General features: G+C 38.9%; 1 protein-coding gene across 6 annotated transcripts in view; it reads left to right on the top strand.

Annotated features, from left to right (window-relative positions):
• The window catches only part of LOC118417241 (TOX high mobility group box family member 3-like), a 91,105-nt gene that overhangs the window by 48,666 nt on the left and 17,656 nt on the right, over positions 1-24,783 (top strand). For 2 of the 6 annotated variants that reach the window (XM_035822712.1, XM_035822715.1), the window contains exon 2: positions 24,104-24,172. The exons of 2 other annotated variants lie outside the window; for them this stretch is intronic. In XM_035822712.1, coding sequence (XP_035678605.1) covers positions 24,104-24,172 — 69 coding nt within the window. Of the gene's footprint in view, positions 1-20,241; positions 20,339-24,103; positions 24,173-24,783 lie in introns of those variants that run through there. 2 more of the 6 variants (XM_035822713.1, XM_035822716.1) reach the window with 2 other exon arrangements.

Below are 24,783 nucleotides of genomic sequence, written 5' to 3'. Positions count from 1 at the left end.
CAACAGCTTTAGAGAAAATTATTTCAGCCCAGGAGCAAAATATAACTGCTTCATCTTCATCAATAGCATGTAGATCATAAGTTACCAATATTTGTCAGATATATCTCTCATGATCTTTGTTGGAGCGATGATATCAAGTAGAAGCAGAAAAATTCATCAGTTAAATGTATTTCAGTTTAGGAGTAGTTTTGATAAACGAAACTATTGATGGGCATTGTTGTTCATAATATGATCTCTCTCTCTCTCAGTCTCTGGCTGGTCTAATATTTGGAAGTGTAACAGTTGTTCAAAACAAGATACACATGTAGACCCTTGATAGTTTCATCCCTTTGGGCTTCCCCTAAGAAAACAGTGCTTATATAGACAGCTAGAACTGCCAGTTGTCCAGACTTGATTTAATGGAGAGTGAGTCAGTACAAAGGAGAGCACTCAGGGACTCTTCCATCAACTGTCACTCCCCCCTGAGGAAATTCACAGTCTGGTAACCCTCGCCTGTTGCACACTGACCTAAAGTTGACCAAGAAATCTTTCTAGAACCTTCTACATTAGGTAGGTTTAAAGATGTTAAGTGATTTTTGCAGATGATTGGATGTATTTTATTGTTTTTTTGGTCTAAGTGTTGCTCCCCCCTGAGAAAATACACAGTCTGGTAACAGAGCAAATGCCTGACCTAAAAGTTGACCAAGAAATCTTTCTAGAACCTTCTGTACTAGCTAGGTTTATGATATGATGTTTGTGATTTGTGCAGATGATTGGATGTATTTTGTTGTTTATTGGTCTAGATGTCGCTCCCGCCTGAGAAAATATACAGTCTGGTAAACCCTTGCCTGTTGCACACAGAGCAAATATCTGACCTAAAGTTGACAAAGAAATCTTTCTAGAACCTTCTGCATTTGGTTGGCTTAAAGATATTTGTGATTTTTACAGATGGTTGGATGTATTTTGTTGTTGTTTTTGTCTACAGTTCTGAAAATGAAAGACCTTTTGTCGCGGGGGTTTGACATTTGCAATATTGCTCGGTGAACTCTATAAAAGAGGTCAGAAAGACACGGCAGATGACTCCATTGTGCGACGCTTTTTGTGGCGACAGCGATCCATTATTCATCGCCGACTATTTTATGTTCCTGTTTAAACATGTGTTTGACCATTTTTAAGTCAACAATGTGGTCTCCTAGAGCTCACTTAACTTCCATGTTTATTCATTTCAATGACTGAAATTTGAATGCAGGACCAGGACAAAAATGAAAAATTCACCTCATCTGTCAAAAAAAATCTTAACTTCTTGACATTAAATTGATGAATATGTATTTTGAAATTCGTAAGCTTAGAATGACAGATTTAACAATGAAAAATAGCAATCTCGGTTCCCAAACAATGATTGAGATGAAAAAAATCTAAAGCTGGAGACAACTCTGTACTATACGGACACCCCAAGGTGAAAAACATACATAATTGTGACAAAAATAGCACATTTGATGAATCATAGCTCGTGATTTGTGTTCTGCCAAATCGCATCATCAAATATTGACAAAGATACAAGCCTAACTCCATTTTGCCCATGATAATATTAGCTTTGCAGCCCCCGATATCTCATTATGTGCACATCTCCAATTGAATAGAATGAACCGGGATATTTCTTTGACTCCTTATTATTCGTACTCTCTGTAGACAGTAAATTAGGTCCAGGACCCGACGACCCCATATGGAGTGGCCTTGCCAGAGGTCAAGGGGTCAGGAGGTCACTTAGTCCATCGTCGTAATAACGTCTCTTCAAGAGGATCCCGTGTTATCCACCCACTTTGAAGTATCATCTTTCTATCTATCGCCGAGCCAACTGTCAAGAAGTCATTTTAGGACAGTGAATCGCTCCATAAAAAATACTGTATTTTTGTGCCGTGTGTCCTTGAGTTGCACTCTACGAAAATTACAGCGTTTTATTGACTCGACGTTGCGGGAAAATTGCTGTATGCACTTCCGTTATAATCCTTCCTCAAGTCATCGCCCAGTTGCGGCGTTAACATCCCGACAGTGTGGCGACGCGCCTTCGCAAAACAAAAACCTCGAAGGAATGGGAGTTTATTTTGATGTTTTAGCATGAGATCAACGTTTATACGTACTGTACTTCATCAAAGTAATGTGGAGTCGATATTCATTGAGTTGCGACACACATTTTTGTTAGAATATCAGTGAATGCAGCTAATACAAAAGCTTAAAGATTTACGTCTAGATCAGATGACTGTACGTCGACTGTCTGCTCTACAATTGTCTAGCCTCAATTGTCCTGACACTGTAATCACAGACTCTTCCCATTACCTCCTTTGTATCCGCACTGACAACGTAAAAAGAAAAAGAGAGTGAGGGGTTTTCAAACCGCTGGCCCTAAACGACTGCAGTTTTCCAGCGTTTAATGAACTCCCGTCCGCCGCTCCAAGACCTAGAATTAAGGAAATCCAGATTACAAGGCTGTTGGATTCCCTTTGTGTCCGGCTTGTCCAAGGAAAGAATCGTGCGAGACAGCTGAAAGGATCATAATGGGCCTGTGGCCGTGGGAGGGGGACGAACAGATGGGTAGTGATTAGAGGCTTTTGATATTCTAATTCAGGACATTGTATTGGCCCCAGCGGACAGCGTTTACAGTGGACCTAATCAAATGTACTGTACAAGCCAAAGCCCAGGGCTACAATGTACATCAAGCAAGTGAATATTATCATGGCTTCTGGCTGCGGTGTCAAACAGGGACAGGAGCGACCTATAGGAGAGGTCAGGGAATGCTTCCTTCAGCTGGTTTTTAAACTCTTAATCGACTTTTTAAAGGGTTGGCACAGGAGAACATCCCCTGATGATTGAATGTCACATGCAATACATGCAGATACCAGCTATCTCACCAAATATTGACAGAGGTTAAAACCAACTCCATTTTGCCAAAATGCTAAATTTTAGTTTGCTTTGATGGACGTATGAAATTATACACAGTAATTAGAAAATCTTTGTTTGGAATGTGGTATTTTCACCTTAACTGATGTAAGAAATGTATAGCAGGCCTTCCCTCGGCTTTGAATGTTTAGCCGACAAACAGTAACTGTAACACTGATCAGCTATTGTGTAAACAAGCCCGTAAGCATCACTTCCTGTAGATCTGTTGTTAACGTACCTGGTGTAGGAATTATGTATTATACTAGACAGTATAGCTGTTGAGGCCTTCCCTCAGCTTTTAATATTTAGCTGGCAAACGATGATCGGTTATTGTGTAAACAAGGCCCGTTACAAGCATTGCTTCCTGTAGATCTGTTGTTAACGTACCTGGTGTAGGAAATGTATCACATAGCTGTTAAGGCCTTCCCTCAGCTTTTAATGTTTAACTGGCAAACGCTGATCGGTTATTGTGTAAACAATCCCCGTAAGCATCGCTTCCTGTAGATGTGATCCTCCCATAAGCCTCATCTCCCCGTTAGCGACTGTCATTCAAACTGACATCTGTATCCGAGGCGATGCTTCAGACCCATCCACTTACCCGCTCAGCTGAGATCTCTTGTCACACCGCATCGAGATCAACAGTTGGGCAAACGTTTCATTGATTTCTTTCCTACGTTTCAACAGCGTCTTGCAAGAGAGAGAGACTGGTGACAGTTTGTAACGGATTGATCTCTCAAGACTCGCCACAAAACACTGCGGCTTTGTGCAGACTTTATGAAGCTGACACGCCGATTCTTCTCCCGCTATCGGGGATGATCACGTTTCGTCGTTACTTCGCTCGTTCTATTCTCTTTCGCGGGTGATGTACAGTTTACCTTGGGGCTGCTTGTATTAAACAGTAAGTAGTATTAAGAGGAGAAGATAAGGTGTAGTAATGCGCAGAGATCTGCCCATTCGGTTAATTCCCCAACAAATCACTCCGCTGTGTTGATGGAGTGTGGTTCTCAGATAAGGGACGGTTAAGCCGATGATGACACCGGCATTTTCCTGTAATCGCTTGTAACAGGGGATGTATAGGTATGCTCAGATAACGGGGCAACATATTTTCATTGCTACTTATACGTACTACAAGACAGGCAAATGCTTTTCTTTGTTTGGGTATCTTTTAGAGTGATGCAAGTTGAGTAGTACGCTATTAGAACGGTGTATAATTTCTGCTGCTTATACGTACCGTAGTACGGTACAAGACAGCCAAATTCTCTTTTCTTTGTTTGGGTATCTTTTAGAGTGATGCGAGTTGAGAACGCTTAGTATTAGAACAGTGGATAATTTCTGCTGCTTATACGTCCAAGACAGCCAAATTCTCCTTTCTTTGTTTGGGTATCTTTCAGAGTGATGCGAGTTGAGTACGCTATTAGAACGGTGTATAATTTCTGCTGCTTGTACGTCCAAGACAGGGAAATGTTCTGTTCTTTGTTTGGGTATCTTTTAGAGTGATGCGAGTTGAGTATGCTATTAGAACGGTGTATAATTTCTGCTGCTTATACGTACTAGACAGGGAAATGCCCTTTTCTTTGTTTGGGTATCTTTTAGAGTGATGCGAGTTGAGTACGCTATAAGAATGATGGCTAATTTCGTCTGTGATAAACTGGCATATAGTAGCCCTTATCGTTATGTTAACTAGGTTGTTAAGCTTTATCCTATACCTCTATTTTGTACTTTGTGTAATAGTTGTTGCCATACATTGTATCATGTACAATTGTCATGCAATAAAGTTCTTCTATAGTAGTAAGCAAGAAGTATTGCATGGAGTCTCAGAGTTTTCTGTAAGGTGAAACAAGTTAAAGGTCCCCATGTTGAGCCTGTAGGGGCGTGGGTCGTTAATCCACCGTGTCTGCAGTGTGGTTTTGGAAGGCGAAGCTCATCTCTCTCTTTCCACTGCTTTTACCTCTCCAACCGATGTCAGGTACTCATTTACACCTGGGTGGAGTGAGGAAAGTTGTTTTAAGTGCCTCTCCCTAGGGCGTAACATCTCGCCAGATATTCCAGGGAAACGAACTCATGACCTTTCAATCCTGTGTCTGTATTTTTTGTCACTCTGAAGTTGTCCTAAAAATCCATATTTTCTGTAGGAAATCCGCCGTTCATGTACATATAGAGGGAAAAAATGTATTCTTCGCTGCAAGGGATATAGGTATTTATGTGTTATCCTCATCATAACTTAGTTAAATTGATACCTGGAAGTTATTCGGCTTTCGTCATAAGCCACATATTTCTCTGCGCGAGCTGATGACATAGCGTTAGCAATAACTGTTGCTATTTGAATATTTTGCCTAAGGTGCCTAGCAACTAAAATCCCCCATCCAAAATAGGAAGTAAACCACATGTGCACAGTGCGACGATCTTGTTGCCAAGGAGGAAATGCTCACATATAAAACATTTGCCTTGGGTGTCATAAAAATTCTAATTTGGAAAGGAATATCATGTTAACCATGCATACATTATGTTTGACTGGGAATTGTTTCTCTGTGTTAAGTGATTGATTCCAAAATAAAGGATGAAATTAGATATTTTAACTTATTAATATTAATGTTATGTATTTATTACAACAGTGATGAAAAATATGATTGCATAATTTGCCTTTTATGACGAGTGGGAATTTCATCACCTCTTCATGAATGTTCATGGCATTTGACATAAATCTTTTATTTATGGCTTGTTTTAGCATGGTTAATACTTTATGTAGATAAACAGTGAGTTGTGTTGCTCCACAATTTACCTCACTGTAAGTGTTACAGTTACTGTACTTAACACAATTATAAAGATTTTGTGTTTCTTTTTCTAGGTTGATGTGATAAGGGATGAAAACATGATTAGAAGTCAAATATGAATTTTATCTAAACTTAAGGCCAAAATGTAATTTATTTAGAAGAGTGCTTCAGTTAAATTACTATGGGAAGCAGTTGATTGTAATCCGTGTATCAGATATCCAGATACCTGTGTTTTGAGGAAAGCTTCATATTTTCAAATTCTATTACAGCCTTTGAGAAAGCTGCAAGCTTCCATGACCCATACGATATGTCTTTCAAAAATAGAATAGGGCAAGAAACTGACATGAGGATCCCACTTCAAGACAGCCAGAATCCCGCGCTACAATACCATTACCAAAGTCCAGCTTGCGATGGGATGCAGCCAGGGCTGTAGCCAGCACCCGTCCTTCCGTCCTTTGACGGAACTTTGCAGCCGGGGACGGAAAAAAATTTTGCCCATTCCATCCTCTGTGACGGACAAAAATCAGACTTATGTAATTGTAAGCTAAAAAACTGTCTTCCTTGTATAATTTTTCACTAATACAGATGCATCATTTAGTCTACCAGCAAAATTTACGCCTCAAAATGCAGGAAATAGCGTGTCAGAGGGTCTAGATTTCAAAATTTTCTGAGGGAGCATGCCCCCGGACCCCCCCTAAGAACTTTGCGCGAAGGAGCTCGATTGGATTCAAAATAGAAGGGACGGAAAATTATTTCAGGCTGGCTACAAGCCTGGATGCAAAAGAAAGACGTCATATGTCGTTCTGTCTAAGAGTAGGGTGTCTAATTCCTCAGTATTTTTACTATAGGCCAGGTATTTTCAGCATGCAAGATTGCAAGTTCAGAATATTTTTGCGTGCAAATCTCAAAAATTACTTGCAAATTACAAGTTAAGTACTATGTGTATTTCGAACCCTGCAATACCATTATCAAAGTCCACGTAGCTTCGGATGGGATGCAGCCATGACTATTCATTGACTTGTCAGGATAATAGCATGGCCTAAGGTATATTGATTACACAAAGAGGCTGTCTAAAACACCTTAGAGCCATTAGTACATGATGTATAGGCGAGATCGTAGTGGGTACATTTGGAGTATACATTTACATTCAGTCTGGCCCGTCTACGGATGATAATATGCCAAACCACAAATTCTCAGAGTTTTTTAAAAACCCACTTGTTAACTGTGGTTGTGTATTGTCTGATAAAAACGTGCTTGTCACAAGACAATATAATTGCTGGATTTGTAGTAATTTTACGAGCTTAAAGCTAACAAATTGGGTTTTCAAGAAATCTCAATAGAAATACAGTAATTAAGATACTATAACTTACAGTATAAGATGGACAGTCATTGATTTTGTTTTACAGTAACGTGCATATTTTCAATACAGAAAACTAGAAATACAAAAAATGACAGTTTTTTTTTTTCAACACAAAGCTTTTTCTAGGAAATACCATGGACCATTTTCTCATTATAGTTTCATTATAGGAAACACCATGGACCATTTTGATACCTGACAATGCATGGATTCATTACAAAAATTAAAGATACAAACCTAACAATTTTTTTCAACATTATGAGACAAAGCTTTATCCAACAGAGGAAAAACGCTGTGGACCATTTTGAAAGCTGACAATGTAACACGACATGTCTGTATCACCTTGATCTGTGTCCCATAATTGCCGGCCGCACAGTAACAAGAGCAGATGTGATGTAAACAAAGTCACAAGGTTACGAGGCCCCCCTAGGGGTTTGTAGGAACAGCTATGTGATCAGGAGAGACATTTGGAATACAAATGTCGTCCTTTATGTGGACTACGGCAATAACACGTAATCCGTTTTCCCACAGGTGCTGGGGATAGATAAACATCGCCGTTCGTGGAGGAAACGCGAAATCTCGTTAAACGGGAAAAGAGTAACCCGCACGAGAAATAATTTACGTTTATGACAATAGCTCAGTGCAGAAATGCGGCACAACGACACAATTATGTATTTTGAAATGATGATTTCTGAACAGTTACAGTGTGATTCATAATCAATCAAGATGTTCTAAGTGTATGTTATAGGCTTATCCAGGATTAGTAAACAAGAAGGTTTGCTCTCATTTTTCTACAAATCACCCCAAATGTATGCAATTACTAAGGCTTAGCGAGTAACGGTAATTTGGAATCAAAGTACTTAACGTTTATCTAGGTCAGAAAAATTGCCCTACTTTCTAGGGACGCGCTTTATTGGCTAGGAGCTTATATTAACGACTATACGAGAGTAATTACTGTTGGGAGATTGTGCAGTCCTATAATGTTCTGTTCCCTTTATGAATTGATGATAACAGAACTTGAACTTCGGAGTTGAACATGTTTGGAAAATTATGTCCCCCGTCTTCCTAATGTCTCTTCAATATCACTCTCAATCCCTGTCCATAAATTGATGCGCGCGAAAAAGTATTTTCCTAAGCAACAGCGAGGTGATAAAAAACAACCAGATGTAATATTGCTTCGGCAAATCATTCATCCATACATGCCAATTTCTTTCTCATGCTAATGCCCAGCTGCAATGAATAGGCAAAGAGAGAACTCTATTTGTTTTCAAGGACAGAATGGCAGAGCCGCGTAGCAAAGTGCAACGAGATTGATATATGCACGGGCTAAAAGGGCCATAGGTTTCAATGAGGTTAGAGCCAAGGTCATTAGTCTAGAATAGAACGGATTGCTTCTCGGTAATGATTTTGTGGTTTTGGGTGGGGATTAGCATGTGTATGGCGGCTGACTCATCGGCTTCCATGGTTTCATCATTGGGAGAAGATTGTCGGTATTATTATTACGGGCCGTTCGGTCAGAGTGTAGGCAAATTTTATGGCGTTATTTCAAGCAGCAGACGTTGTATAAGGAAGGCATCTTTTGTTATAGACTTCTACATTTTAGAACATATAGAGTATTCTTAAGTTTTTAGACAATTAAATTCATGCTCTTTAGAAAATTGATTGCCCTACAAATTGTCATTGTCATCAAATTAAGATTTGACAGTTGTAGAAAAGGTTGGGTGCATTTTTATTTTGCTATATTGTCTCTAACTTCTATTCTCAAGTTCTCCATGACATATTTTTCTGGTACTGTGCATATGTTTTGTTATTGGTACCTCTGGGGCCGTAATGAGGTTTAGGGAAAGCTTGAGAAATGTCAGTATTTCACTTTAAGTAACGTGTCCCTGACCCCTATGTGGACCCTCCTTCTCCTGTTATCAGTACCAAACAGACACATCCCCCATCAAAATAACATCACCCCAACATTCAGCCGCGGCCCGCGCATTCGGGTAATTTGTAGCCGAGAGTGATGGGAATCATTTGGGGAATATTACTCGCCGTTCTATCATCAATATTTCCAACATAATTTGGACATTATCCCTGGGAGCACATCCATCTTCTGACAGAAGAAATGGGACGGGTTATTAATATTTCTCCACTAATTCATCTTTAATCCCAATATTCATATGCCTGGTGGTGGGGTAGGAGAAAGTAATATCGGTGAATTATTGCCCCTGATCTTGGCCTGCCAATCTTTCACTTTGCAGAGCTCCGGGCGATTTGGAAATATGATGTTTGATGTTGTGTACGAGGCAAAAGAGGGCTTTTATTACACCGTTATGAAGGTATTGGTTTGCAAAGGAGCAGAGCGAAATGTGAAATGAAGTTCTGGAAGATTCATTTTTATGTCAATGTCGTAAAGAAGTACAAGTAACAATAAATATTATTCTGTTTCGGCATCGGTGTCAGTCAATGCCATACAGAGTCATTTCAGTTCGCAATATGAATAGCTTGAGATATTGTAATAAACAACGTTAGTTTTGGACTCTTTAGAATTCTTTCGTCATTTCTGCATTGAAGTTCACAGGCAAATTCTGTTACAATTAAATCTGGAATTACTTGAACACAATATTTGATGAGCATTGTAAAAATGTCACACACCTTTTGATGTGCTTTGAAGGCCAAATCTAATGGTATATACTGAATACCTATAACCTGTAGCTGTTAATGCATACTTTATTAGATAATGATGCTTGTGGATTCATTTTTATGTCAATCTAGAAAGAATTAGAAGTAACAATAAATATTTGTCTGTTTCAGCATTGGTGTCAGTCAATGTCATACAAGATCATTTCAGTTCAGCCATACATGTATGAAGAGCTAGAGATATCGTAGTAAAGGGAAACAACAGTAGTTTTGGACTCTTTAGAATTCATTCGTCATTTCTGCATTGAAGTAAGTGAGTGAGTGAGTTCTGCATTGAAGTTCACACTCAGGTAAATGCTGTCTTAAATCTGGAATTTCTTGAACATGATAAGTATCAATTAAGTGGATTTTCATGGGATGGATAATAAAATAAAAATTTCATACACATTTTGATGTGTTTTGAAGGTCAAAAGTAATTGTATATTTTACTGAATACCTATAACCTGTAGCTGTTAATGCATATGGATAATGATGCTTGTGGATAATTGATTGATTGATTGATAAATTTATTGATTGATTGATTGATTGATTGATTGATTGCATGACCTAAATCTAAAATCACAAAAATAGAAAAACAACATCCTACTGTTTTCCTACATAATGTTTCCCAGACATATTTTACATCCAGGTGAGAATCCTATGCCTCCTCAGTAAGTATGTTCAGTATCAAAATTCACAATCATATAATGATAACATGGCAGCAATTGTTCTTGATGGAAGTGTGTAGCCTATAAAATAAGATAAGAACAACAGCAGTGGCATTATCTTTCACAGACATATGTTGCACAAATCTGATTTTTCAGTAAGTATTTTAAAAATTAACGATCATAAAATGGTAACATGGAAGTGTGTATCCTATAGAATAAGACAAAGAACAAATGCATCTACATTATCTTTTACAAACATATTTTACTGAGACTGACACTCAAGAGGAAATTCAGATTCTTCCTCAGTCAGTGTTTCAATGTCGAGATTCATGATTATAAAATGACACCATGGAAGTTTATAACCAAAAAAAAAAAAGTAAAGACATCAACACTATCTTTCACATACATGTTTTACTCACTCCAGGCGAGAATCAGATTCTTCCTCAGTCAGTGTTTCAATCTCGAGATTTATGATTACAAAATGATCACATGGAAGTTTATTAACAAAAAAATAATAAAATTTTTAAAGCAAAGACATCACACACATATTTTACTCAATCCAGGCAAGAATCCGACTCTTCTTCAGTATAATTGTGTTCAATTTGGGGTGCTGAGTAAGTCAAAAGTAGTTAATGGGGACGCAACAAAAAAGAATAAAAAGTAAAGACATCAAGTTATCTTTCACGGACATATTTTACCCAATCCAGGCAAGAATCCGACTCTTCTTCAGTATAATTGTGTTCAATTTGGGGTGCTGAGTAAGTCAAAAGTAGTTAATGGGGACGCACGTTCGCTCAAATGCGGTGTCACGACCCGCCCTGCAAAGCAATTTACAACATGGCTCCCTGCCAGGGACCCACTATCCCGATGCCTCTGCCAAGATACGGCCGCCAAGGAGAGTGAAAAGAAAGTAAAACAGCAATCTGACAGAGGTCAATAGCTTGTCCGTGTACATTGCTCACTTTTTCTTCCGAACACTGACTATGTAGCTGTGTTAAAGGGTTCATTTGTTGTCGCCGCAAACTAGATAGATAAAGATTGCACAGTCACCCGGAAGTAATACTTCACATTCAAAGGGAAAATGTAAGAATTGTAATCAGTATACATTTTGTAAATGCTTCACTGAGTTGTAGTCTGTATATTATGGAGTGTTATACTTGTTGTCACAAGTGCACATTCAAGTCAAGTATTTTTCAAAGATGAGGCCTTTTAGATTGCTGTAATAGTTCATGGTTGATGCTTCAAGAGTATACAGATTGTAGTTAATTCAAGTGTACTACAAACTAAGCAGCAACTGACAACATTTGCTTGTAGTGTAAGAAGCCACTATTGTCTACACTTAAACCTTCATTGGTATTAGAGTCTTTGACTATATATGAAAGAGTAATTAGCATGACCTAGTCGATGTGGGTCATATGTTTCGATCTTATGATAGATGACAATTCAATTGCTTAAATAAAAAGAAACAGCTGTCCTTGGCTGTTGGCTAAGCATCTGCCAACATTCTACATTCGGTCGGTATTTCTGGACACCTTGCGAATTGAAAGGCGAATGCGTAAACAATGATGATATGGCTCGTGTTTTTTGACCACACGCATAAAAACGACAAGTCCAATCTATAAATGATGCATCTGTCCTTGCGGCTACTTACCGGGTGCATTTTCTCGCAGGAATTTATTAGAGGCCACTCTGCTTTATACTTTACAATTCAGTTGGTGTTGCATAAGTCCTTGGAATGTTTGGGAAAGACATATGCGTGGACAATGATGGAGCGGCGTTGGCCTGAACCCGTATCGAACAGGATATTGGTTATACAATTCAAGGGCTTTTAGTTGAGTACCCATGTGACTAATACTTGGGCCGTTGCCCACGTATTGTATTTTGCATCAGTCAAAATTTCATGGACAAAGCAGAAAAAAAAATAGACAACGTAGACATAAACAAAAATTTGAAAGAAAGCGGTTAAAGTTTGATGGTATGTAAAAAACAAGTGGATGGACGATACTCAAAACAATGGTCAATGGAGTATTTGATTCCCACTGGCGTTCTAAAATCCTGCAAGACTAACTGCCTCTGTACGATTGACAGTAATTATAAGACTTGGTAGAAATGACTATAAGCTCTACTCTGCTTCGAATTAATTGTGTCTTGTTATTTTCTTTGACCGTTAAGCCCCCAAATGTATGAATTCTTAACCATATAATCTGTTAATTTTCTAATTGGTCCAACATCCGGTCCACCAAATTTATTCAGGTCCGTTTTTTCCGGACCGGTCAAATAAGAAAAAAATGGTTTTGTACCGGTACGATGTACTCAGTCTGGTATCCACCCCTAGTATGTAATGTGGTGTACTTTAAACCTTATTCCTTTCCATTATCCGTCATATCCAGTGGTCTTGCCCTTCTTAGTCAAAATTTCTTGGACAAAGCAAAAAAATCTGTACACAACGTAGACATAAACGAAAATGCAAAAGAAAGCGGTTGAACTGTGCTATGGTACTGTAATTGCATTTAAGTTCGAGGGGATTTAATTTCGCGGAAGTGGGGAAATGAAGTTTTCGCGGTGGTTTTAAGTTCACGCTAGTGCTACAAACTGTAGCCACATAAAATAATGTATAAATATTTGCAGTGGTTTAAAGTTAGCGGTGAAGAGGCCACCGCGAAAACTGCGAATATGAAACTAACGCGAACAATTCTGCAGTTACAGTATGTAATGTGGTGTAGTTAATACAGATGCCTTCCCTCCATTATCCGTCATGTCCAGTGCCCCCTGCCCTCCTGTCGAGTTGATCTGACCGGCACGTGCGTCCTCGAAGAAATAAAGGCCAGGCAGAAAGGTCACCGGCTTTGGGTCAAGAGATGCCTGTCAGTAATTGTTTAACGTTTGGAAAGGTTGCGTAAATAGTGCGTCTTCAAATCTGTTGGTACAAGATGATGAAAAGCGTAAGTGAACATTTATGGAAGCTTGTAATCTCAGGCGTTGCATGTTTAGTATGATGGAATCGGGTCAGGCTTTTTTCAATTACATAACAACCATAGACAGCATTTAATAAAAGACCTAATTCTCTAGACAGGATTTTTTTGGAAAGACGGAAAATCTGTATTTGAAGATTTGGTACAGGCCTTTTTTCTATTATATAATGACCATAGACAGCACTTAGCGAAAGACCTAGTTAACTATAGACAGCATTTGTTTTGGAAAAGGGAAAATCTGTATTTGATTTTTTTAACTTTCAAACATTATTGTAGCCAACAAGATACTCCTAGTTAGCTGAATTGCACTGTAGGAATTACAAGATAATAAACATACAGACAACAAAAAATACAATTAACCATGTCTGTTTTTTGCAATTAGCATCTGCTTGGATAAGGGTAATCATGTCAACCAATCAGCACCTTGCACATTTGATTAGATCACAGCCAATGAAATGTGAGTAATACTATAGTATTATCCAATCAGAAGCTGGAAAATTGTTTAGTGATAACCAATGACCAGTTCAACCCAACAGATTCAAACATGCTGATGACTAATCAGCACCAAGGATAGCGGCAACCTCAGAGGTTTTGTATTCGAAAAGTAACTGATAGCCAATCAGCACCTTGAAAAGGTCTGACAGTTGTAACCAACCACCAATCAGTGAAGGCCTAACAGTGGTGATTCATGGTACTTCAGCACCAAGGACAGAGATGTTAACAATTGCCAGTCAGCCGTTGCAGGTTGCAGCAGTGCTTTTGATATACTGTAAAACCTGTACAACTGACCACCTCTACATAAGGACCACCCAGCCAATGTGTCCATGTTTTGGTGGTCCCTTAGATAAGTTTCCCATTGACACAAGCATTGAGAATCTAGTCTGTAGTGACGACCAGATTTTATCTGTTCTGTAAGTGGTCTTCTCTGGCAATTTTGAATTTGACTGTACTTGCAGAAGGTGTGCAAGATGTCATTGTAGCTACTCTATCCCATTGCTGCCCTATTTTCCAGCCATGGGTTTTATCTATTTCATGTACTAGGTTCTTACAGTGCCATGGGTGTCCCAATATACCAGTTCTTTTCCTTTGTCTTTTATCTTAAAAATGAGGATGACTTGTTATCTAGAACATCTTCTGCATTGATATATAGTAGGACAGCAGCTGTAATTAGCAAAAATCGTTACTATATAAAAAAGATTAACATTTCAACTAACAATGACAGGTTTTTTCCTTTGTCTTCTGTCCTTTTTTTTTTACTCATATATATATATATTAACTAGAATGTCTCATTATTCAGAACATCTGCTGAATTCTTAATAATGTGTATTATTAGGTCAGAAGCCATAATTAGCAAAAGTTAGATTTTATAGTGGCAGCTTGCTCCTAGCAGTCACTTTGTTCGCTCAACAGAAGTACACACACATCAGTACCATGGACAGGGAGCACAGCCTTTTCAGCCTCGTCAATTAAACCTCCTTGAAGTTGTACTCCAAACTTGAATAAAAAAATCATAACTAATTAACATTAAGTTTGCTCCTAACAGGCACTTTGTGAGATTGACACGAGTTTGGTAGACACAATGTACACTGTTCTTATGCTACTTCTTTTGTCCTACTAACTAGAATGACTCATTATCTAGAACATCTCCTGAACTCTTGCATGTTAGGACAGTAGCCACAATTAGCAAAATTAGTTTTTATATGAAAGAATTGAACATTCTAACCAACAATAGTGACAGCTTGCTACCGACAGTCACTTTGTTCAGTCGACAAAAGTACACACACTCATCAGTACCAAGGGCAGGGTGCACAGCCTTTTCAGCCTTGTCAATTAAAACCTCCTTGAAGTTGTACTCCAAACTTGATTCAAGAAATTATAACTAATTTTTTGGTTGACACAATGTACAGTACATTGTTCTTATCCTTCTTTTGTCCTACTAACTAGCATGACTCATTGTCTAGAACATTTCTTGAACTCTCACATGTTAGGACAGCAGCTACAATTAGCAAAATTAGTTCTTATATGAAAGAATTCAACATTCTAACCAACAATAGTGACAGCTTGCTACCGACAGTCACTTTGTTTGGTGGACAAAAGTGCACACACTCATCAGTACCATGGACAGGGTGCACAGCCTTTTCAGCCTTGTCAATTAAAACCTCCTTGAAGTTGTACTCCAAACTCGACTCCTCCGAGGCCGAGCCATCAGATCATGTTTTTCACTGCCCCTCTCTGTGTAGAGAGTGGCGTATCGGCGGGAACTTGTTGGCAGCTTCCGGAGAAGTTTTTTTCTTTCTCTTCTGTCCTATATATAAACTAGAATGTCTCATTATCTAGAACATCTGCTGAAGTATTAGGACAGCAGCCACAATTAGCAAAAGTAGTTTTTTTATATAAAAGAATTGAACATTCTGTCCAACAATAGTGGCAGCTTGCTCCCAGCAGTCACTTTGTTCAGCCGACAAAAGTGCACACACTCATCAGTACCATGGACAGGGTCCATAGCCCTTTCAGCCTTGTCAATTAAAACCTCCTTGAAGTTGTACTCCAAACCTGACTCCTCCGAGGGGCGAGCCATCAGATCATGTTTTCCACTGCCCCTCTCCTTGTAGCGAGCCGTGTATCGGCGGGAACTTCCCGAGAAGATCTGGCATTCTCCACACGTCGTCTTGAGCCCTTTCTTACCTCGTCCCCTTTCAATTCAATCTGGAGGTAATGCAGTCTTATCCATCCACAATGCTCGCTTCCATTTGGGTAAGAGTCAGGCTGATGCAATATATTGTATCCAAAGCCTACATTACTCTTTTAGCATGAGTGTTCTGTGCTCGGGATTAGCTTTTAACAACCTTTTCTTCTGTGTAGCTCTTCTTCACAGCTGTCTGCTTTTATGTAACAGAGGTTATTCATAAAGGAAGGCAAAGAAAAGATCTGACAGTGGTAATTTTGCTGCATTACTTCTGACTTGGAATAAAGCAAAAAAATAGGAGAGCTGACGATTTGATTTAAAGGTGATCCCTTGTCAGATTCATAATTATAAAAAAACAGACATGTTTTAGAAAAAAATCCCACTCACCACATGGACCTTCTAAAACACACGCTGTATGCCAGCTGACTTTTATAATTTCTTCTAACTTTGAACAAATTAAAAGAAGATATAATTTTAAAGTGATATTCGTCGTGTAGAAATCAACATCTGTCTCACAGTCACAAAACAGGAATGTCACAAAACGAAAATTCCCACTCACCACCTAAGTCTTCTAAAGCACGCTCGGGTATGCCATCTGACTTTGATAACCTTATCAATTATCGATAGTGTTGTCAATTATCTATAACAACTAACCACAGTTTGATTTGTCAAACTTCAAGCAAAAATCTGTCAAGATGATATTGATGACCATTTTAAAGTTGCAGGACGTTATAATTTGTCCATCAAAAATTCAAGGACCAAGAAATCATGGCCTGTTCCCAAAGGTCATTCTCTATGCATTAATGAGCATGTCAAAACTTGTGTATTTTTGCCGTCAAGATCTAAACGATACGGCTGTACTCTACGCAAATCCCACTATCTGATACGGCAGTGCGTTAACTCAAGTCATTTGGACGCCGGCCAGAAATTTGCTGGATGAGGAATGAAAGTTTCTCGGCTTGTTGAAAAACATGCACTTTAGAAATTGGAGTAGTCTGACATATGTCAGGGCTCAGCCCGGAGGTGCTCCGCAGTAATGCCCATTCATCATCCATCCATCAAAGGAGAAAATTAAATGACTTTTCTTATATCTCCCTTCACCCGTAATGCATCACCAATGACAGAGGCCCAAAGTAAGTCGACTCGAAATGTCTGTTTCCACATCCGGATAAAGAACGAAATTCCGTCAGGAAGATTCCGCGGAAGATACGTACGCAGCGGACGCGATTTTCGTAACAAGGCTTCGCTCAAGGGCGTGGTCTTTATTTTCTCGTGTGTGTGTGTGTGGCAGAGAGAGAGAATGTGTATTGTGTAGATCATGATCCGTTGTGACATCTACGCTTGTTGGATGAATCGTGTTTAATAACGTAACACGCGGACACCTTTGTTGTGACAAAACGGGTTACGGTACATCCCCGTAGAAAGGAATTACGGGCATTGTTGCACAGCGGGCCGGTTAATTTCATTTAGCGCGAACTTGCACATATATCTGCAGCTGAATCGGGCTTTAATAAGCGCTATTTAATTTGACAGCGCGCAAAATCCCGCGGTATGCGTCGGACGCTCCTACGGGAAATAGGAAAATGATGTTTCAGAAGGTTGAATCCCGGATGGGTGCAAATATGCCCGGTGTAATTTCCTCTGCAGGCTTGACATTAAGCATTATTGCATGTTGTTATTTGGAAGGGTCCATCGGAGGAGAGTCAAACCTGGCTGATGATAGAATGAGTACACCCAGCCCATTCCTCAAATGTAAGGCAAAGCAATCTCCCTTCTTCTCGACTAATGCGTTCCACCGCGTATTACTTTGGCAAATTTGGGCAGAGGTCAATTTGCCACTGAATCCAGTGGTTTTGACAAATTGGTACACTCATGGGCTACAGTTATTTCATGTTCTTCTATGTGCTCCTGTCTCTATCTAGGAGATACATTACAAATGACAAGTTGGAAATGTCTTTCCCAATGACGTTGTCCAGGCAAAAAGGCCTCTTTCAACAGACATCTGTTTTACATAGTTTTTAAAGCGTTTAGGGCTTCACTAGGTTTTCTTGTTATTGTTTGCTCATGCATGGTGGTGGACTTTATTGAAGTTTGTTAATTGAATTTTCTGACAACTTGATGGCCCATTTAATTCTGCTGACTTGATCAAAATCGTACGGTACGAATGGTCAAATTTTCTCCCCACAAAAAACATCACCACATTATGCATGCTCATTGTACTGCAGCTTTTTGCAATCATTTTAACCAATTTTCTAATCATTTTGTTATTCAGAAACAGCTTGAAAAATAAAGCACTATCTCTTTGCATATATACAGAAGCTTACTAGGATATTTGGAGTTGGAATTATATAATTTGTTGAAATCATTTGTAGTTTTAGTGTAAAGCCCTTTGGCCCATTTAAGCATAGCATGCAACATCTGGTTGCTTCTAATTTGTAAAGCAAAATGCAATTAATGACATACATCAAAGCTGAGGAATTCCTAATTAGAGGCGCTTAAGTTGTTGTTTAGTCCCTTGTCATCAATTTAAGCTCAGCAACTCACTGCAGAAGTGGTAGAAATTGTGGGGCTGAAGAGCGGTGAAAAGGTTATGGATACTTAATGTTCATCAAAATAATGTATTTCAGTTTCACTAAATGACTTACAAGCATATTTTACAAGTTTTTGCACTATTTTCAGTGAAACAGAGAAGCATAAAAGCACAGTATGTGAGTTAACCATGTGTCATGAATATCCAAACGTAGCAAGATGATTTGCTAAATTTCATCATCATCATTTGAGGTAGATCATCATGATTTGCTATTAAGAGGTAGAAAAATATATAGTTTCAGGTTCCTCACTGCAACTATATTTTGCATTATTGGTGCCAAAATGCTTATGATAAGAAAAAAAGGGTAGAATTGTCAAAGCGAGAAATCAGGATGGGGTGGAAAGGGTGGACTTGCGTTTTTCCAGATTGTTCCAGATCGTGCCTCAACACCACACTTAAAACACACTCCCAACATACTTGTACTGTCAGATGCTTATCTAAGGTGACAGAGTGTTATCAAATGATGGGTACAATTTGCTTTCGAAGCGCTCTTTGTGACATTTTGATTGAGGGAATTTTGCTGGCATTAGCCGGAATTTCTTCTGCAAAAACTTCAACTTTTATTGATGTCATTGTAGTGAGTTTGTATCGTTGTATCATCCTCAAAAGCAAGTGTTAATTATGCCTATGCCATAGAGGGAATTCGCATATCTTTGTAATGTATTACAAAATACATAATGCTATTAATAGCCAATGCATTCGTAAATATACATAGTAATCATCCCCCTTCGTAAACCTGTGTGTATGTGTAAAACTGATTGAATCTTGCTAGTATAAAGCTGTTTGCTGTTATAGCACCAATGCCATATCCTTTTTACAAGAAATAAGCACAACTCATAAAGTTTTATGGGGAAGATTATGCTTGATCTTATCGTAACTAAGGTGTACTTTTCCACATCTCATTCAAGTCCGATTTTGCTACCAGATGTGACATGCAGTTTTTTCATTATCAGATTAGTTTAAGGCTCGTGTTCGAAAGTGATTGTTATTGATTATGTGGCATGTTAATCATAACGAAGAGGTTCCAATAGTCCAGTGTTTACCGATGCCCATGAATCCTTTGCTCACGCAGGTATTTCCTGTCAGAGTCCGTCTGATTGATGGACTTCTAAATATGACCGCCGTACTCCGACGATCAACTCTTCGAAAATAATTGGTTTCAGCAAATGCCGTCAAATTCAAGGCAAACTCGCAGCTAATACATTATTTAGTCCCCCGTAAACGGAAAGAGGGTGTTGTAGATTTATGTATGCCACCAGTTTTATATATATTTGCGCAGTACTCGTCCTAGTGTATCCAATAATGATCGTTTCTACATAACGCGGCTGTTGGGGAGATTTTTATGAGGTGTCAGGCGCACCTCGGTGACTGGATTAATCTGGAGCAGGTGGAGCCTCATTTTCTGCAGGTTTTCTAGGTCAGCTCCGTAATTGGATTAGGTGCCGGTTATGAATGGCCCCAATTTGCATGTGTAAGTGAGGGCTCAGATTCAAGATTAATTAGAGTCAGTTTGTACAGTCATTATCCTGGCAGGTGTGGCCGACGATGTAGGGGATCGTCCGCGCGCCCCTTCGTGGAGTCCCCAACCCACCCCTCCGATAGCAAACGGACAGTCCCCCCTCTCACTGTAGTGGAGCAGCAGCCCGGTTAGTGTGTAGTTGTCCCGGGTAGAAAGTGGTCGGCAATGGAAGTACACTGCTTCGTCTCGACATATGTGAGTTGGACTTCTTTTATTTACTCTCTCTCTAGAGAGACACCGGCTTTGGGTGCCGTGTTTAGTCTAGCGGCGTTCTCCACCTGTCCGTTAAGAGGCATGGAGTAAATCATTAGCGCCTGTTAAATAGCAGTTGTTTGGAATTGGCCCACTTCTATCAGCATTAGGAGCTTGGACAGGCAGCTTTTCCCCCAGTACATCTGGTGTCAAGTCTTTCCCCAGATAGCCTTGATCTCTCACAAACCGATTAAGTTGAACGATTGAGACACAGTCATGGATTGAAGCCAGTTATAAGGAGTGGAGAACAGCAGCCTTATGTACTGTAACAGTTACAGTAGAGGATTTCAGTGAAGCCAGTCGTTGGTGAGATGTACTAGTAGATGTTCTCTGAGTGAAAGTAGCGCATTGATGTTCAGGCTTTTGCAATTGCCTACTGACTGATGCTTGGGTTTTAGTACTGCTAAGCAGTATGTCTTTTTTGTACCTAGCGTTTTGGAGAAGAAGGTCTTCGCCTGGCTAGCTCTGTAGATATTTACAGTAACTGTTTTAAAAGCCCCTGTAAAATGCTTGTTTTTTTTTGTGTGATAAAGAAGAGCTTTGCAAACTGCTACTCTGCAGCTGGCCACGCGATTTGTAATCTTTATTATGTTATTAATGGGAGAAGGTGGCGTTTTTATTAGATTATTCTTTGTAATGCAGGAATGTAAATATCATTTATCCGATTAACTAATCCATATATTTACATGAGGGGGCTTTGATTGTAGTCCTTGTCTAGAATTCTGAAGCTCAGAAAAATCTTTCAATGGCTCAGTATTTTTATCTGAAATTGAGGTCATCTTTTATTGTGGTTTTCTTGCTTTTTTTAATGAATCATTATTTTACGTGAAGTAGCTTTGATTGTAGTCCTTATCTAAAATAATTGTGAAGCTCAGAAAAATCTTGCAATGGCTCAGTATTTTATTTTTATCTGAAATTTAGGTCATCTTTTATCATAGTTTTCTCACCTTTTTTTAATGAATCATTTACATGAAGTAGCTTTGATTGTAGTCCTTATCTAGAATTATTGTGAAGCTCAAAAAAATCTCTCAATGGCTCATTATTTTTTTCTGAAATTTAGGTCGTCTTTTATCGTAGTTTTCTCAACTTTTTTAATGAATCATTTACATGAAGCCCTTAATATCTTAAATTGTGAAGCTCAAAATGGCTCAGTATTTTTATATGAAATTTAGGTCATCTTTTATCGTGGTTTTCTCACCTTTTTTTAATGAACGTCATTAATAGCACTTCTTTATATGCCAGGTGGTTTACCAATTATGCATTAGCTCCTGCATACAAGCAGGGCTCTTTTGTTATTGTTGTGATCGGTGATGCACACTGACATACATTTCATTGTAACAAAGGTGTTTTTCCCGCACAAGCCACCAAAGCTGCTTGCTGCATGCGATCAAGGGAAGAAGGATCGGCAAGCATACCAAGCATGATGCTAATCCCGTTCTAACACACCAGGGCTTGAAATATTTTTTCTGCATTGAAAATGTACCTGCACCAGACAAATTTTACCTGCATCATTCTGATATTAGGATGCATGGATCAAAATTGTTCAGGATCCATTGCTATTTTTTCTTTTATACTTTTTAGTAAATTATAGATGGTAGCAATCAATGCAACTAATAACAATCCATATACACTTACATCATAGGACATTTAATATATAAAACTCAGTACATGAACCAGTGCAGGCTAGGTGCAGGTAGACACCAGAAATACCTGCACAGCTCCAATTTTACCTGCACTAACCTGCATATGCAGGTGGTATTTCCAGCCCTGATGCGAGAGAAGAAGGATCGGCGCTCATACCAAGCATGACGCTAATCCCGCTCTCCCACACGGTATAAAAACAAAGTTGCGTGTCGACTGAAGTGGGGTCAATTTATTACCGCGCCTGGGGACCCGTCGGTAATGATATTACTCCGCATGAAAGTCTCCATTATGGCAGCCGTTCTTGACCTTGTTCTGCGAGCGTGAACCCGACTTGTTCCCCGCAAAAACGCGGTCCCAACGGGCCCTTGATTAATGACGATACAGCGTCTTAAAACAAGGAGGGTTCAGGGAGCACCACCCAACCCTAACCAACAAGAGGGGATCTAAAGAAGCCAGATTTATTATATAAGGATATTGGATGAAATATCATATTGCGTGTAGCATTCGTCAATCCGTAAGATTATAGCTCACGAAGTTGCAAAATGAGTAGCAGTAGGAATGTAGACTTTCTATGTTCAGTACAAATTGATGTGGTTATATAAAAGCTACTTGATGGATTCTCAGTTGCATAAACTAGAGATAACAGTTTAAAAATATTGCTTTTGGCATGATAATTATTATTAATAGTCTGTGTTGTTTCAAAACGGTATCTTGCTAATGTAAGACGTACCATCATTTAGTAGGACCTTCTTTAAAGGAAAAGAAACAGTTTCAGTACAAACAGTTGAATGAAAATAACATTTTACAAAATGTTACTTTTGATATCAATTATAGGCTATATTATTTCAATATGATATCTTGTTAATAAGATGTACCAATATTTTGTAGGAATTTTGTTTGAAAGGAAGAGATCAGTTCCAATACAAGGCATGAAAATAACATTTTAAAACATGTTGCTTTTGGTATGAAAATTATAGCTCCTGGTATTTGAAAACGATCATATCTACTTGCTGATACTAAATGTAGCATTGCGTAGTAGGACCTTGTTTGAACAGCTTGATTGTGGGACGTATATTAGGTTAGAAGTTGTAAGGCTCCGTGGCACGGAAAGACGGTTTCATCTACGGGGGAATTCCTGCGATAGAACGATGATTGGCAAACGGCAGGCCTCACCTTTCCACCCAATGCTTTAGGATCACTCCGTTCTGGTTACGGAGTAAGTCGGCCAAATGGCAGTAGTTTAGATCTCCGTGTTTGAGAGATGAGTGTAGTTGAGTGTACTACTGTGTGTGTGCTTCTTTGTAGTAATTGGCATACCCCTGGGGGTCACAAGTCACTACTGTATGATTGCTGCAGGTTCGGCTTTACAGTTCCACCGGCAGTTTGTCATATTTCTGGCATTCTTTACCCAATAATCGCTACAAAGTACAAAGACGTATGGCAGGATGGATGAGGGCAAAGAGGCTTTGTTGTTACTAGATAGTCAGGGAAAGCGTACAAACTTTTAAAGTCCAAAATTGTCACTGAATGACACATATACTTGTGTTTGCTGTCATATTTCTGGCATTCTTTACCCAATAATCGCTACAAAGTACAAAGACGTATGGCAGGATGGATGAGGGCAAAGAGGCTTTGTCGTTACTAGATACACAAAAAAGCATTCAAACTTCTGAAGTCCAAAATTGTTACCGAATGACACAATGTCATGTACTTGTATTTGCTGTTTGTCATATCTTTGGCTTGCTTGCTTACTTGCTTTACAATCTTTGGCATCCTTCCCAAATAATTACTATGAAAAAGTACAGAATGGATGAGGATAAAGGAGCTTTGTCATCACTATTTATACCCGAAAAAGCATGAGAAAAAAAGTTGAGACTGTTACTAAATGACACATAAACTTGTGTTGCTGTTTGTCATATCTTTGGCATCCTTTCCCAAATAATGACTACGAAGAAGTACAGAATGGATGAGGATAAAGGAGCTTTGTCATCACTTTATACCCAAAAAAGCATGAGAAAAAAGTTGAGACTGTTACTGAATGGCACATGTACTTGTGTTTTTCAGGGAACAAGCAACAATTTTGTGAACAACAGAATGGCTGAGCAAGATACTGACTTCTCCTTGTCCACTGAGGTATTTCTAGTTCTTCCTTTCTAAAAAAAATTATGTTTCACACCTTTTTTCCTTTTTCTCATGTGTTAGAATCTGTAATGTTTGGAATATTTCACAACTTCCAAAATGTTTCTTTGGAATATTTCACAATTTTCAAAATGAGGTTTTCAAAATGTCTTCTTTACAATTTTTGAAATGCATCTTCTGGGCCTTAACTTCAATCCCTAAACTACTAGTAGTACAAGTTCATGATCGGTTTATTATGCCTAATTAAAATTCTAGATTTCCACTGAAGCAAAGCTACTACTATAGCGCTGCATCCAATTTGTTACAGTCATTTTGTATCTTTAAAGTTACATGCAATTTTCTTCATACTCCAGCAGTCATTTTTCAATAATGGCATTTCCTAATGATAAAAAGATGTTCATAATTATCTGATAATGAATTATCATACAGCGAAAAGGGCAACTCTGGGTGATGTTAGTGTCAAAGTTTGACATCTTATTTCTCTGACACGAAACTTGCCTACAGGTGCTCCCAGTATGTGCTCTCTGGAGTCCTGCCAGAAATTTACAGTACATTTGGCTGAAACATGACAGTGATTGGTCGGAGGTCATGTCAGCATGGCTTCC

The sequence above is a fragment of the Branchiostoma floridae genome, chromosome 6 (assembly GCF_000003815.2).
Source record: "Branchiostoma floridae strain S238N-H82 chromosome 6, Bfl_VNyyK, whole genome shotgun sequence".
In the NCBI taxonomy this organism is placed as follows: Eukaryota; Metazoa; Chordata; class Leptocardii; order Amphioxiformes; family Branchiostomatidae; genus Branchiostoma; species Branchiostoma floridae.
The sequence above is the reverse complement of the archived record's forward strand: the minus strand, read 5'-3'. Positions and strand labels throughout refer to the sequence as shown.